Source organism: Engystomops pustulosus, chromosome 10, assembly GCF_040894005.1.
Source record: "Engystomops pustulosus chromosome 10, aEngPut4.maternal, whole genome shotgun sequence".
Lineage (NCBI taxonomy): Eukaryota > Metazoa > Chordata > Amphibia > Anura > Leptodactylidae > Engystomops > Engystomops pustulosus.
This window is the reverse complement of record NC_092420.1, coordinates 76,010,550-76,023,000: the sequence shown is the minus strand read 5'-3', so window position 1 is coordinate 76,023,000 and position 12,451 is coordinate 76,010,550. Positions and strand designations below refer to the sequence as shown.

The window sequence follows — 12,451 nt, the reverse complement described above, 5'->3', positions numbered from 1 at the left end:
GTTTCCTTTAAGGGTAAGAAAATATAAGCGGCCACCAGATGCTACCTGGTCTCCCCAGCCAAGCAGGTGTAATACAATGGTAAAGTGAAGGGATAAAGCATGGTGTGAAATCGTCCAAAGCCAAATTAGTAACAAATGTGTCAACTTTTTGTTAAGATGAGCAACAGCAGATAAACTTCTAAGAGTTAAAACTGCCCCTAAATTTAGGGGAGAAAGGTCTGATAAAATCTTTGTAGCGTGACACAATATGATAGATTGGTAATATAGCTAGGGAATCTGTAACCCTTCTCCATTATCATCTAGATATTATTGTAAAAACATTTTTTTTAAAATAAAATCGTGTAATATATTCACACAATATGTCTTTGCAGATCATGGACCGGAGTTGTATCAAATTTAAAAGGGGGTTTCCAAGAATGGAGAGAAGGGTCTTTATCCTAACAACAGCGCCATGGATGTCTACAGGTTGCATCTAGTATTACAGGTCGCTCACATTCACTTTAATGGGAATGAGGTGCAAGATCAGACACCACCTATGGACAGAGCAATGCTGAATTTGGATGAATGGGAGCAAAGGTGTATTATAACATGTGACAGGTACATCCCCCATCATGGATGCATTGGCATTTTACCTAAAAGCAGGTGTGAATAGTAAGATCCTTCCTTTGTTCTGAACCGCGAGTGGCCATATAATAATAATAAAATAATAATAATAATATTCTACTATACTACAGAGTGCAGAAATCTCAAATATATAGCTATGGACTGGATATAAACACCTCCTCTGATACTGCCAACATATAAACTATAGTAAAGGTATATACAAAGTATGGCATCTAAATAACAATATTCCAGTGGATCTTCTATCTTTTTTTTCCTTTTTAATGGGAGGAACAAAGGTGTTAGGCTGTTTGCTACCTGAAATAATGACTTCATTATAGATATGGAGAGATCATGTGGCCCCTTATGGTATATTTCTCTCTCAATGTACAGTTCTGAGATGCTGGGACAGTGATCCGCACCATGACGTGATCAGAAAACCTTGCCCCGGCTTCTATGTGCCCACGACTGCCGCATTGCTCTAAGTCAGATACGTATTACATAGACCAGCTTACTGCAGAGGAGGGAAACCAATGCAATTTTCCTCCAATCTCTGTATTACAGGACCCTTCTATACAGCAAAGATCAGGAGCCCTTGTAATTGTGAGGGGCTCTGCACGGTCAGGGATAATACTGGCTGTGTGGCTACATTACGGGGCTAGGGGGCCAGGCAGTGGGTTAGTCAAAGGGAATGGAAACAATATGGAGTGAAGATGAGGAACATTTGGATTCCAAAAACTTTTGGGGCAAGAGGCCCAATTTTTCTAGAAGGCTGAAAGCATAGCTTTATTAACCACTTCTGTGCTGCAGAGCAGAAGAATGCATAGTATAGCACTGAAAGCTGCAGCCATCAATGAAGCAGTTAACCCTTACTAGAAACAGTCCCTTGGCTAATCACTGCAGAGCCACTGCATGGCACCACGGCGTTACCCTGCCGTGACGAGAGGCCTGAGCATTTGTTTCTCTCACCATTACAGCAAACCTCTAATTCCCTCTGTAGTAGCAAGACCAACAAACCGCAACGGATGCCTCTTGTACACAGGGTATGATGGTAGAGTTCAGGTGAAATAATAAAGTTTCAAATACTTGCCCCCCCTCATTAAAAGTTCAATATGTGGAGGGCATGGAGTGATCATTGTGTAGGGCAGATAGTCTGGGGTGGGTGAGTAATAAGGCACTTCACAGCCAAACATGGAGGTTGGTGAGGAAGGAAGTGTGGCTGAAGTCCTTCCTTTGTAGGCCGAGCACTTAGGGCTTCTCAATAATGGGGGTGTTGTAGCAGCCAGGAGGCAGAGTGTTTTTAATGTCTTCGAGATTATTAATGTCTTTCAGGATCTGGTCAATGTCTTGTTGATATGAAAGGAGGGCGGCGTCTTGAAGTCGTGCCGATTCCTCCAGCTGCGCCACCTTCTTGTCCAGATCACTTTCATTGAGCTGAGTCTTTGCATCGTCTAGAGTCCGTTCAAGCTCGTTGAGTTTTCCTACATCTACAGAATCCAGTTTACCTGTAGAAAATAAAGAATTTTTTAAAATTTCTGCTGTGATATATGTATATTGTATCCCCCCTAAACCTCTCCGGTTATCTGACCAACCATAATTGCTAACAGTCTTACCCAGCTGTCCGAGCAAGTCATTAATAATTCCAAGGACATTGTTGACAGAGTTCTTTGCCTTCTTGGCGTTATCTTCTGCTTCTTGTGCTGCTTGAGTGGTCTGGAAGTAAAGAAGAGTGATTAGCATCTGTAGACACACATCACCCGGCACTCATACCTTCTCTCTCTCATTGAGTGTCTTATCACAATGACTTACCATACTCGCCATCATCATGTCTTGGTCCGCTTCAGTCTGCTTCTTCTGCAGCTGGTTCTCTGCATCTTGCAGCTGACGCAACATGTCTTGCAGTTCTCCATCCAAGTCTGTGACGTCCTTGAAAGTCTTGTCAGCGTCTGCTTTGGCGGCAGCAGCATTCTGGGTAAAAGGTAAAAAAATATATAAAAATATTACATTTTAAGTTTCAGAAAGTTCTTAAAAAGTGAACATAAAAGACGACAATGTGCATCCACAAGTTTTCTTTTTGTCTTGCGGGAGTGAATTGTCTGCACTTAGATTTGCCAGAATAAGATTGGTATATGCTACATGCTCACTAATTGCTTCATTAATTTTGGCCTCTGAAACAGAATACACATGAGTTACCTGTACTAATAGTAACTGTAGCCGACAATTAGACATGCATTGATTTCAGGCATCAGACATCTCCTAAGCTGATAATGACAGGATTGCACGAAATCTTTGGTGGAAGAGTGAGGCTGCTTTCACACAAACGATCGCTAGCCCTGGTTGGGATCCGGGGGTGGAGAGATGAGGAAAGCTCACTCCTCCACAACTCCCCTCTCCATATTAATGTGTTCAGCGGGGCCGTACAAACAGCAAAACGGAGCACACTGACACGCGTGTTCATCATATGCCATGCACAAGGCACTTCTATGGTGACTGTATACTACCTGCCATTTGTACGGCTAGCATACAGCCGCCATATACACGTGTGTGTGAATGCGGCCTGGTAAAGAATGAAGGGCAAGTTCACATCTGCGTTCAGTCTTCAATTTAGCAGTTTGTGGTTTCTAATGTTCATAATGGATGACTAACGAATCAGATTTTTCTGCATCGTTTTAAATGGACTTGTAATGGTGTACTTTGCGTAATATAGTTATAGTTAATATATTTGTTAAAATTTCTGTACAGTATTTGAGAAAACTCCTTAAGTGCAAGGCTAAGCCCAGATGTGATTTTAGCATAATGGATGACATTGTTACCCTGGATATTTAGCACAAGCACATTCTAGATCAATCCAATCAATTCTAGCTTTGTGAGGTGGTCCGATTGGCTGAAAAATTCGCTGTGTGTACTTGTATACCTGCTGAGCAGAATGCCAGATGTGATGGCAGATCAAAGCCATGGACAGAAAGGGAGGAAAACCAGCAAGGAAACCCATTTCCACTAGAACCTAATGTGTCCTGGCACCTTCAGATAAAAGCCCTATAATTGTCTATAGCTTGCGGACACACAGGTTGTAATCCGTGCCCACCTTCTGGACGGTATTGGCAATTTTTTCAGCTTCCTCAGCTTTGCTCTTTGCTCCCCTGGCATCAGCGTTGGCGTTGCCCAGTGCACTTTCCGCTTGGCGAGTCTTGTTATTGGCTTCAGCGATAGTCTGGCTGATGGCAGGGATTCTCCTTAAAGCAGCTTCTGCTGCAGTTTTATTGTCATTGACTCGTTTGTCAAAGTCTGAAGTGAAAATTGGAAAAAGTTACAGCATGAAAAACTGGATATAATGCATACAACAAATATAGTAAATTATAATTAGAGACTTGCTAACCTCTCAAGTTGGTCAGTATGTCGTTGGCCTCTTGCAGCGTTGTCCGACCCTTCTTGGCAGCGTCCTCCGCTTGTGCCTTTGCTGCATCAGCCCGGGCCAGCAACTGATCAGCAGTCTAAATGCAGAAGAATATAAATTACAAGTCATATTCATTTACTTATGGAAAACATCTTCATTCTCATCATCATGAGTTTAGACTGAACACGACCCTCCCCCGCACACATTCCTTATTATGATACGGATGATCCTTGACAACGCAATATTTCGTAGGTGGAAAGCCTTCAGGAAATGTCATTTGTTATGGGTGGGGAAGTAACAGGACTTCTCACTACCTCGGCATGCAGCAAAGGGAAGAAGAATCTGCATTGTGGGTATATTTTAGAATATCGCCTAATGGGCCTAAAGTACAGAAAGGGGGTTTTAGGGACGACAAATCAACTAGTGCCAAGTCTAGAACATTTTTAAATGCCCTTTCATTTAACGTAGTGTATATGGACAGCATTACTCTGAATCTTATAAAATTCCCAAGAACTATTACCAGGCCGTCAAAGGTTACAAAAAGAAACTTACCTGCTGCTCGCTTCTGCCTTTGTCAAGTAAACGTTTAACCTCCATCTCCTTGTTTCTCATGTCGTCACGTAGATCATCGTAGTCTTTCAGCTTTCTGTCAATCAACAGATCTAAATCCTGTGCCTCTTTCTGGATCTTTCCAGCCTCATTCTGAAGGAGAAAATAAACTCATGAATAATTTTTTTTTCAGCTTTAAAGTATTAACAGTATACTGTAAGGAACTGTTCGCACTTGTATAATTAATTCTGTAGAATAAGCGATTGTGACATCTGATCTAGTTTAAAATCTATCCAAAGGACTCCTGCAGTGCCTTGTTAGAGAACCACATGGCAAATCTTCTGTAGCTGTAGTGTATGGGGATTGATGACAATCACCCACACAGTGCAGATAAAGACATTTCCACGGCAGAATTTATCATCTAAAGCAAACAAGCAATGTGTCACTTTTTGCGGATGTGGAAATCCACCTTTGTAATGCAGAAGTTGAGCTCCACCACAGCAAAAAATGCAGAAAAAACCCCAGAAACTAGCTGATTTAGGTTGGTTTCTGATGCAACCAAAACCTGCATATATTTTGCAAAGTACCAAAACAGCAATTCAAGCAGTAACCTATTGCAATTTTCTTCCACCGTGTTGTTCCACAGCTTTCAATGGGCCTGAGGGCACCAATATCTTTGTCAGAAGGAGAGGAAATTTAGGAGCTTCCCTTGACAGCCCCCTAAATAGGAAGCTTCAGGGGTCGCACAGAAGGGGCTCCAATGATAACCGGACCCTGTCCACACCTCATCTCTCTCTTCCTGCATTCTCAGGATGGTCCACATTAAATCAATGATAAACATGGCAAGTCCTGAGACTGCAGGAGGATCCCTGTCTGGCAAACTCTGCCCTGTTGCAACAGCCCAACACCTGTGCCATAGGTTTGCCACCACTGCCCTAAGAGGTCAATGTTTTTAAACAGAAGGGGGTTGGAAGGCCCCATTCTAGAAATGTCTAGAAAACGTGTGGGATGATAGGATGGGTATATTGCTCAAACTTTTAATGAAGACGAGGCAGTCTATTAAATATATTTTCACAGCCACTAAAAAACTGGAATAAAACCAGCCTCAGTATCCAGCAGAGCAGGGTGTAAGGAGAATATGTTGATAATAAAGTTTTCCAATCTACATTACACATCTGCTCATTTTTCATGCACATAAGTTTTGGATTTCAAAAGGATGTAAGTCTTTGTTATCAATCACATGCTGGGCCTGGAGAACATCTGTGCAGCTGCACACGGGTCACTCGTGGGATGTGAAGATTTCAAAGCGCTATTTTCTTACAGAAGAGTAATGTGAAGATTAATCTTGCCGATCAGATCTTTCTGTACCTGTAAGGCTGTAGTGTCGATGGCTGGAATGCTGGTGAGGTTGGCGTAGATCTGTAATGCCCGGTTTCCTGCCTCTTCAGCCTCTGCGTGCACCTTGGCTGCTTGTTTCTCCAGCTCCCGGGCAAGCTCTTTAGCCTGGTTATACCTTGTGGACAACGAAAAGGCAACATTAGCCACGTCTAACTTATATTATAGGCCCCTGAAAAGAACTTGGCATCAATCCTCTGTGGTTATGTAAGGTGCTCAACTTACTTCTTATTCAGTTCCTCAATATCTGATGCAGTCTGGTTCTCCGCAGCGAGAGTCTTCAGGAGCAGGCGGTAGGCTTCGTTGGCCGTGTCATTGGCTTCTTTAGCCATTTTCTCAATCTCACGGGCTTCCTGGGTATGCCTGAATGTGCCATTTATTTAGTTAATGTATACAGAAATGCAGGATGAAATATTCAGTTTGTAGAAATTATACCTTCAATACCCATTAGGTAAGTAGCTCCATATTAAAATACAAGGTAATACAGGGAAATATGGTTAAATGACCAGACTACATAAGTATTTCGTTTGTAGTCTGTTACTATGGAGACCCATAGCGCTGCACTTGACTAGCACACACAAAAATTCTCTGAAACCGCTTGGCTGCTGGAACAGATCATTAAAAGGGGTCGCTCTGATGGAGGTACTTTGGACACTCCATAGGACCATCTCCCTTCCCCCCCCCCTGTCTCGTCACAGAGACCCCCACCGATCAGTAAGTTAGGCCCTATCCTGTGGACTATTGCAGTGAAAAGCAACAGATGAAGGTCAACCCCGTATTACAAATACTGTTACAATTGTAGTGCTTTTATCTCCCTGCCCTCTTTGAAAGCAAATCTTAATGCTTGATCTAATTTTTATTCAAATAAATAGCCGAGTTACGCAGTACAAGGCTAACAAATGCCTGATGAAGATATTTGGTAGCCTTGAAACACACAGATACATATATATGAATAAAAATTAAACCAAGAACTACCAGTGTCAGACGGGCTTTACAAGAGAGCAGCGGAGCCAAATACTCTCCAAGGATTTAGGAGTTGAATCACATTTTTGGTACAAATTCTTCAACTGAGCCCATTTGGATCCCTACGGTGGGAGTGTAACCCAGCAGCAGCCCCATTTATTTTCCTGATTACATTGCTGATTACATTGCTGTTAACATTATATTTACAAACTCATATTAATATCGTGTTAATATGTGGGTTTTGTTAATGCAAAATTACCATCGGCTTCCTAATATCAATGTACACACTCACCTTTCGGCTAGTCTCCTTGCCTCTTCGGCCAGCAGTGTCATGTTATTGGGATCGCTGCCACTCTCTGGTGGGGTGATTGACTGCAAAACAAAATGAAACATTTTTCTATGAGCTCTTATTAATAAATGGTGTTAAACCTTTGGGTTTGAGATTTCCGACCTGTCCATAGTGTGTACGGCACAGCAAGTACTCTACCTCCAGGTGTCATTTTATATGATCTTACATGCAGAGAGGAAGCAGCGCATATGGTGTAAGATGGAGCATGCAGTATCATATAGACAAACCTGTGTGCGCCTCATGGACATGGGTTGTGAGATGAATTTGTACATGAACAAGAAGATTGGAAAAACTATTATTCATAGCTTATGACTATTATTCGTAGCTCTGCAGCTCTTTCATTCACATCCTGCCGGAACAGTACTTACCACATTGGCGATGGCCACTTTGGCTTTTTCCAGTTGCTCCCTTGCAGACTCAATGATTAACTCTGTACTTTCCACCCGTTCTCGAGCATCTTGTGCCTGTTTGTCAGTGTCGCGGACCATATCTCTGATGTTCTGCAGACGCTCTAGTTGAGAACTCAATGTGGCATTTATCTCAGCAAGGCGGTCCAGCATTCCCTGATCCACATCTGATGATAAACAGCTCAAGGTCAGTCTTTAATATAATCAAGCGGTCAGTAATTATGAAGGCCAGGACTGTAGAGAGAAGATTGTACCTTTGCTGCCCTGGGCATCCAGGAGGAGGTCGCTGACTGCCTTCTCTGCATCCCTAAGCCGCTCCTCAAAGCCCTGATCAGTAACAATGTCATCCCCGGACCCCAGATTCTTGAGAAGTTCTTCAAGTTCCTGCAGTTTTTCTCTTTGCTCCATCACCTAATATTATGAAGTATAAAATATAAAAATCTTTTGTTAATCTTTTCTATTTACATGTAAGTCACAGTGTAATCAACACCTTCATATATTTTATATTGGAATCCCACAGCCAAGGGCCATAGACACACAATGCAGAGGTAATTATTGAACAGCTATAAGCATCCACACCAGTCACTTATCACAGGAGGGTAAAAAAAAAAACACCTCAGTAATTTGCAGTGTTGCAGCCTCTATGTATCATAATACATAGCAAGCTGCAGACTGATATTTACCAGCAAAACTATAAGTTCCCAAATGTCTCAGTTTAAAGCAGATCCTGTCTTCTTTTCTAAGCACAATGGTGGTTAAACCAAAATTTACCAAACTTGATCTAAAAATGACTTAAATTACATGTTTGCTTTTGGACACCATTCTGCAGCTTGCTATGAACTGTGATGCACAGAATCTTCAAATGACAAAATGCTTAAAGGGGTTTTCCACTTTTAGCAAATATTTGATGTGGTTTGTGTAAGGAAAACCGGTAATTACTCACCGGTAATTGTGTTTCCTTGAACCACGACAGCACCCAACCAGAGAGAGGGATCCGCCCCCAGGGACAGGAAACCCAGACTTCAAATTCTGCGGTACGCCCCACCTCCTTCAGTGGATTACAGAGACTGTATGGGACTTAATGTTCTCGATTAATTCTGACCACCGTGTCATTCAGTATCACTTTCAATGAGAGAATCTCACACCTCTGTGACACACACATAACACTGAACACCCAAGTGTGAAAAAGAATTTACAAGGGAGGGAATACCCAGGGTGCTGTCGTGGTTCAAGGAAACACAATTACCGGTGAGTAATTACCGGTTTCCCCCTCTCACCACGACAGCACCCAACCAGAGAGAATAACATAGATGAAATCCTTAGGGAGGGATAACCGAAGAAAGAACCCTTCGCCCAAAGGAAAGTTCCTGTGCACCTGCTACATTTAGCCTATAGTGCCTATAGAAAGTATGTGGAGAAGACCAGGTGGCAGCCTGACAAATCTGATTAACCGACACCTCTCTAAATTCTGCCCATGAGGAAGAAACTGCTCTAGTGGAATGGGCTTTTAGACCTTCTGGTATCGGCTGACCGGCTGCTACATAAGCGGAGCTAATGGCTTGCCTAATCCATCTAGCTATAACTACCGCTGAGGCCTTCTGCCCCCTATTCTTGCCACCAAAAAGAACAAAAAGACTATCAGATTTTCTCCAATCTCTAGTCCTATCCAAATATAGCTCAATGGCCCTTTTAACATCTAATTTGTTAAACTCCCTTTCCCTATCCGTAGAAGGGTTGCTACAGAAGGATGGGAGCCTGATCTCCTGGGATCTATGGAATCTAGAGACTACCTTTGGTAAAAAGGCCGGGTCTGTCACCAGAACTACCCTGTCATCCAAGATCTTGAGAAAAGGCGCTCTACATGATAGAGAAGATATCTCTCCAACCCTACGGGCTGAAGTGATTGCTACCAAAAATACAACTTTAATGGTCAACCACTTTAGTGAACAAGACTCCAGGGGCTCAAAGGGATCTCTTATCAGATAATTTAATACCAGAGTGAGGTCCCAGGGGGGCACCGTACATCTCCTAAAGGGGGTCATACGAGATGCCGCCTTTATGAACCGAGATATCCAGGGATGAGAGGCTAAAGGGGACTCAAACAGGGAGCTAAGGGCAGAGATCTGAACTTTAAGGGTGGCAAGTTTTAGGCCCTTATCTAATCCTGCTTGCAGGAAATCTAATATCTTAGCTAAATTTGGATGAGCTAAGTCTATCTTATCTGGAGAACAAAAATCTGAGAATACTCTCCAGACCCTAAAATAGATCCTAGAGGTAACTACCTTTCTGCTCTTCTGCAGGGTTGTAATTACCTTGTCCGAGAGGCCCTTTTCCCTCAAGATGCGCCTCTCAAATTCCAGGCCGTCAGATGGAGGTTCGCAATCTGCGGATGGAATACTGGGCCCTGGGAGAGGAGATCGTGACTCTCTGGGAGGATCCAAGGGTCTGATATCGATAGATCTCTCAGTACCGAGAACCATGCCCTCCTGGGCCAGAAGGGGGCTATAAGAATAACTCTGGCCTGGTCTTGTCGTATCTTCTTCAGAACCCTCGGGAGAATAGACAGGGGTGGAAATGCATAGGCTAGGCTGAAGTTCCACTTGATTGAGAAGGCATCCAAACTTAAGGATTGGTCTCTCGGGTCTAGGGAGCAGAAGAGCCTGACCTGTCTGTTCTTTCTTGTGGCGAATAAATCCACCTCTGGTTGACCCCAGAGTCTGGTTATCTTGGAGAACACCCTCCGATTCAGGGACCACTCTCCCTGACGTAAGAGATGACGGCTTAGGAAGTCTGCCTGCAGATTGTCCTTGCCCCTTATGTGTACCGCCGATATTGATCTTAGATTGGCTTCCGCCAGGTCTAGAATCTGATGCGAGAGGTTCATTAAGGACCCGCTTCGGGTAACCCCCTGGCGATTCACGAACGCCACTGCTGTGACATTGTCCGAGGCAACCTTCAGGTCTGACCCCCGAATCATCGGCAGAGCCCGTCTGATTGCCTGCAGGATGGCTTCTAGTTCTCTGTAATTTGAGGACTTTTTTCTGGATTCCTCGTTCCATGCGCCCTGGAACAAGAGTCCCTTGACCTGAGCTCCCCAACCCGTAGAGCTCGCATCCGTAATCATGGATAGGGGATTCTCCTCTCTCCAAGGCCTGCCTGCCTGGAGGTTCTCTTCTCTTAGCCACCACCTCAGGGAATCCAGGATCTGTTGGGGAAGTGTAATCCTCTGGTCCAAGGAGGACTGGTCCCCCCTCCAGTTTTCCAACATGAAGAGCTGCAAGGGCCTTGCGTGATACATCGCCCAGAGCACCGCTGGAATTGCCGCTGTAAAGAGACCTAGAGTCCTCATAATGTCCCTTATGGTAGGGGATGGCTGTCTGTACAGCTTTTCCACTGAGGCTACAATCTTCACCACCTTGTCCTGAGGAAGGAAAGATTTCTGCTGGGTGGAATCTAATGTGATGCCGAGAAATATCTTTGATCTGGCCGGAGTAAGGGAGGACTTCTTCAAATTTATCATCCAGCCCAGGCGATGTAGGATCTTCATCACCATCCTTATGAAGGTCTGCAACTCCTCTGCTGAACCTGCGATCAACAGGAAGTCATCTAGATATGGCACAAAGGTGCCCTGATATCTTCGTATGTAGGCTCCCACTTCTGATATTAGTTTTGTGAAAACTCTCGGTGCTATCGCCACTCCAAAGGGTAGAGCCCTGAATTGGAGGTGCTCTATCTTGCCCTCCATCATCACCGCCACTCTCAGGAATCTCTGACTGTCCGGATGAATAGGGACGTGGTAATATGCATCCGCTAAGTCTATGGAAGCCATAAAACAATCCTGAAAGAGCAGGTTTACGGTTGACTTTATCGATTCCATCTTGAATTTTTCCACCTGTAGGTAGCAGTTTAGTGGTCTTAAATTTATAATGGTCCGGAATGTGCCATCCGGTTTCTTTATAAGGAACAGGGTTGAATAAAATCCTGTCCCTCGATCCTGCAGTGGCACCCGCCGTAGCACCTCCTTTCTCAGTAAGGATCTTACTTCGGTCTCCAGAGCCTGTCTTTCTGCTCTTCCGGCCACTGAGGTTATCTTGAAACGCTGTGGGGGAGGGGATAGAAAAGGTAATTTTAGGCCATCTTGTATGATCCCCAAAATCCACTTGCTCCCTGAAATCTTGCTCCACTCCTCCTTGAACAGGGAGAGCCTTCCCCCCACAGGACCCCTGGCGTCATTGCTGACCGGGACGTTTACTGGAATCCTGAGGCCGGGAAAACATGAATCCCTTAGACCTCCTAGAGGGTCGCCACCCCTCTTTCTTGTCTCCGGATCTCTGAGGAGATCTAAATCGCCTTGAGGGGCGAAAAAACTTCCTCTCTTGAGGCCTTGTACTAGGAAAACCTCTCTTCCTGTCAGCTGCCTTTTCCAAGATGTTGTCTAGTGCAGACCCAAACAAGAATTCCCCCTCACAGGGAATACTACACAGATGACTTTTAGATGGAAGGTCACCTGTCCAGTTTTTCAACCATAAGGCCCTTCTGGCAGAATTAGATAAGGCTACCGATCTTGCTGATAACCTTAAGGCGTCCACCGAGGCATCGGCTAAGAAGGCAGAGGCTTTTTGTGCAGTGGTAACCTCCGAGATAAGATGTGACCTGGATGCACCAGCCTTAATCTTCTCCTCCAGCTGGGAAAGCCAAACAAAAAGAGACCTAGACACACATGTAGCCGCGACGTTGGGTTTGAATGCGCCTGCTGCTGCCTCCCAGGAACGCCTTAAGAAGCCATCCGCCTTT

The 12,451-nt window shown here is 44.2% G+C and overlaps 1 protein-coding gene across 1 annotated transcript in view; it reads right to left on the bottom strand.

Moving 5' to 3' along the window:
* Window positions 1-787: 787 nt before the first annotated feature.
* LAMC1 (laminin subunit gamma 1) overlaps window positions 788-12,451 on the bottom strand; it is a 78,368-nt gene continuing 66,704 nt past the window's right edge. The window contains exons 18-28 of the mRNA XM_072127886.1: window positions 7,912-8,068; window positions 7,619-7,824; window positions 7,194-7,273; window positions 6,164-6,301; window positions 5,912-6,056; window positions 4,547-4,696; window positions 3,977-4,091; window positions 3,686-3,885; window positions 2,410-2,568; window positions 2,214-2,313; window positions 788-2,105 (exon numbers count right to left, since the gene is read on the bottom strand). Coding sequence (XP_071983987.1) covers window positions 1,849-2,105; window positions 2,214-2,313; window positions 2,410-2,568; window positions 3,686-3,885; window positions 3,977-4,091; window positions 4,547-4,696; window positions 5,912-6,056; window positions 6,164-6,301; window positions 7,194-7,273; window positions 7,619-7,824; window positions 7,912-8,068 — 1,707 coding nt within the window. The 3' untranslated portion in view covers window positions 788-1,848. The remainder of the gene's footprint in view (window positions 2,106-2,213; window positions 2,314-2,409; window positions 2,569-3,685; window positions 3,886-3,976; window positions 4,092-4,546; window positions 4,697-5,911; window positions 6,057-6,163; window positions 6,302-7,193; window positions 7,274-7,618; window positions 7,825-7,911; window positions 8,069-12,451) is intronic.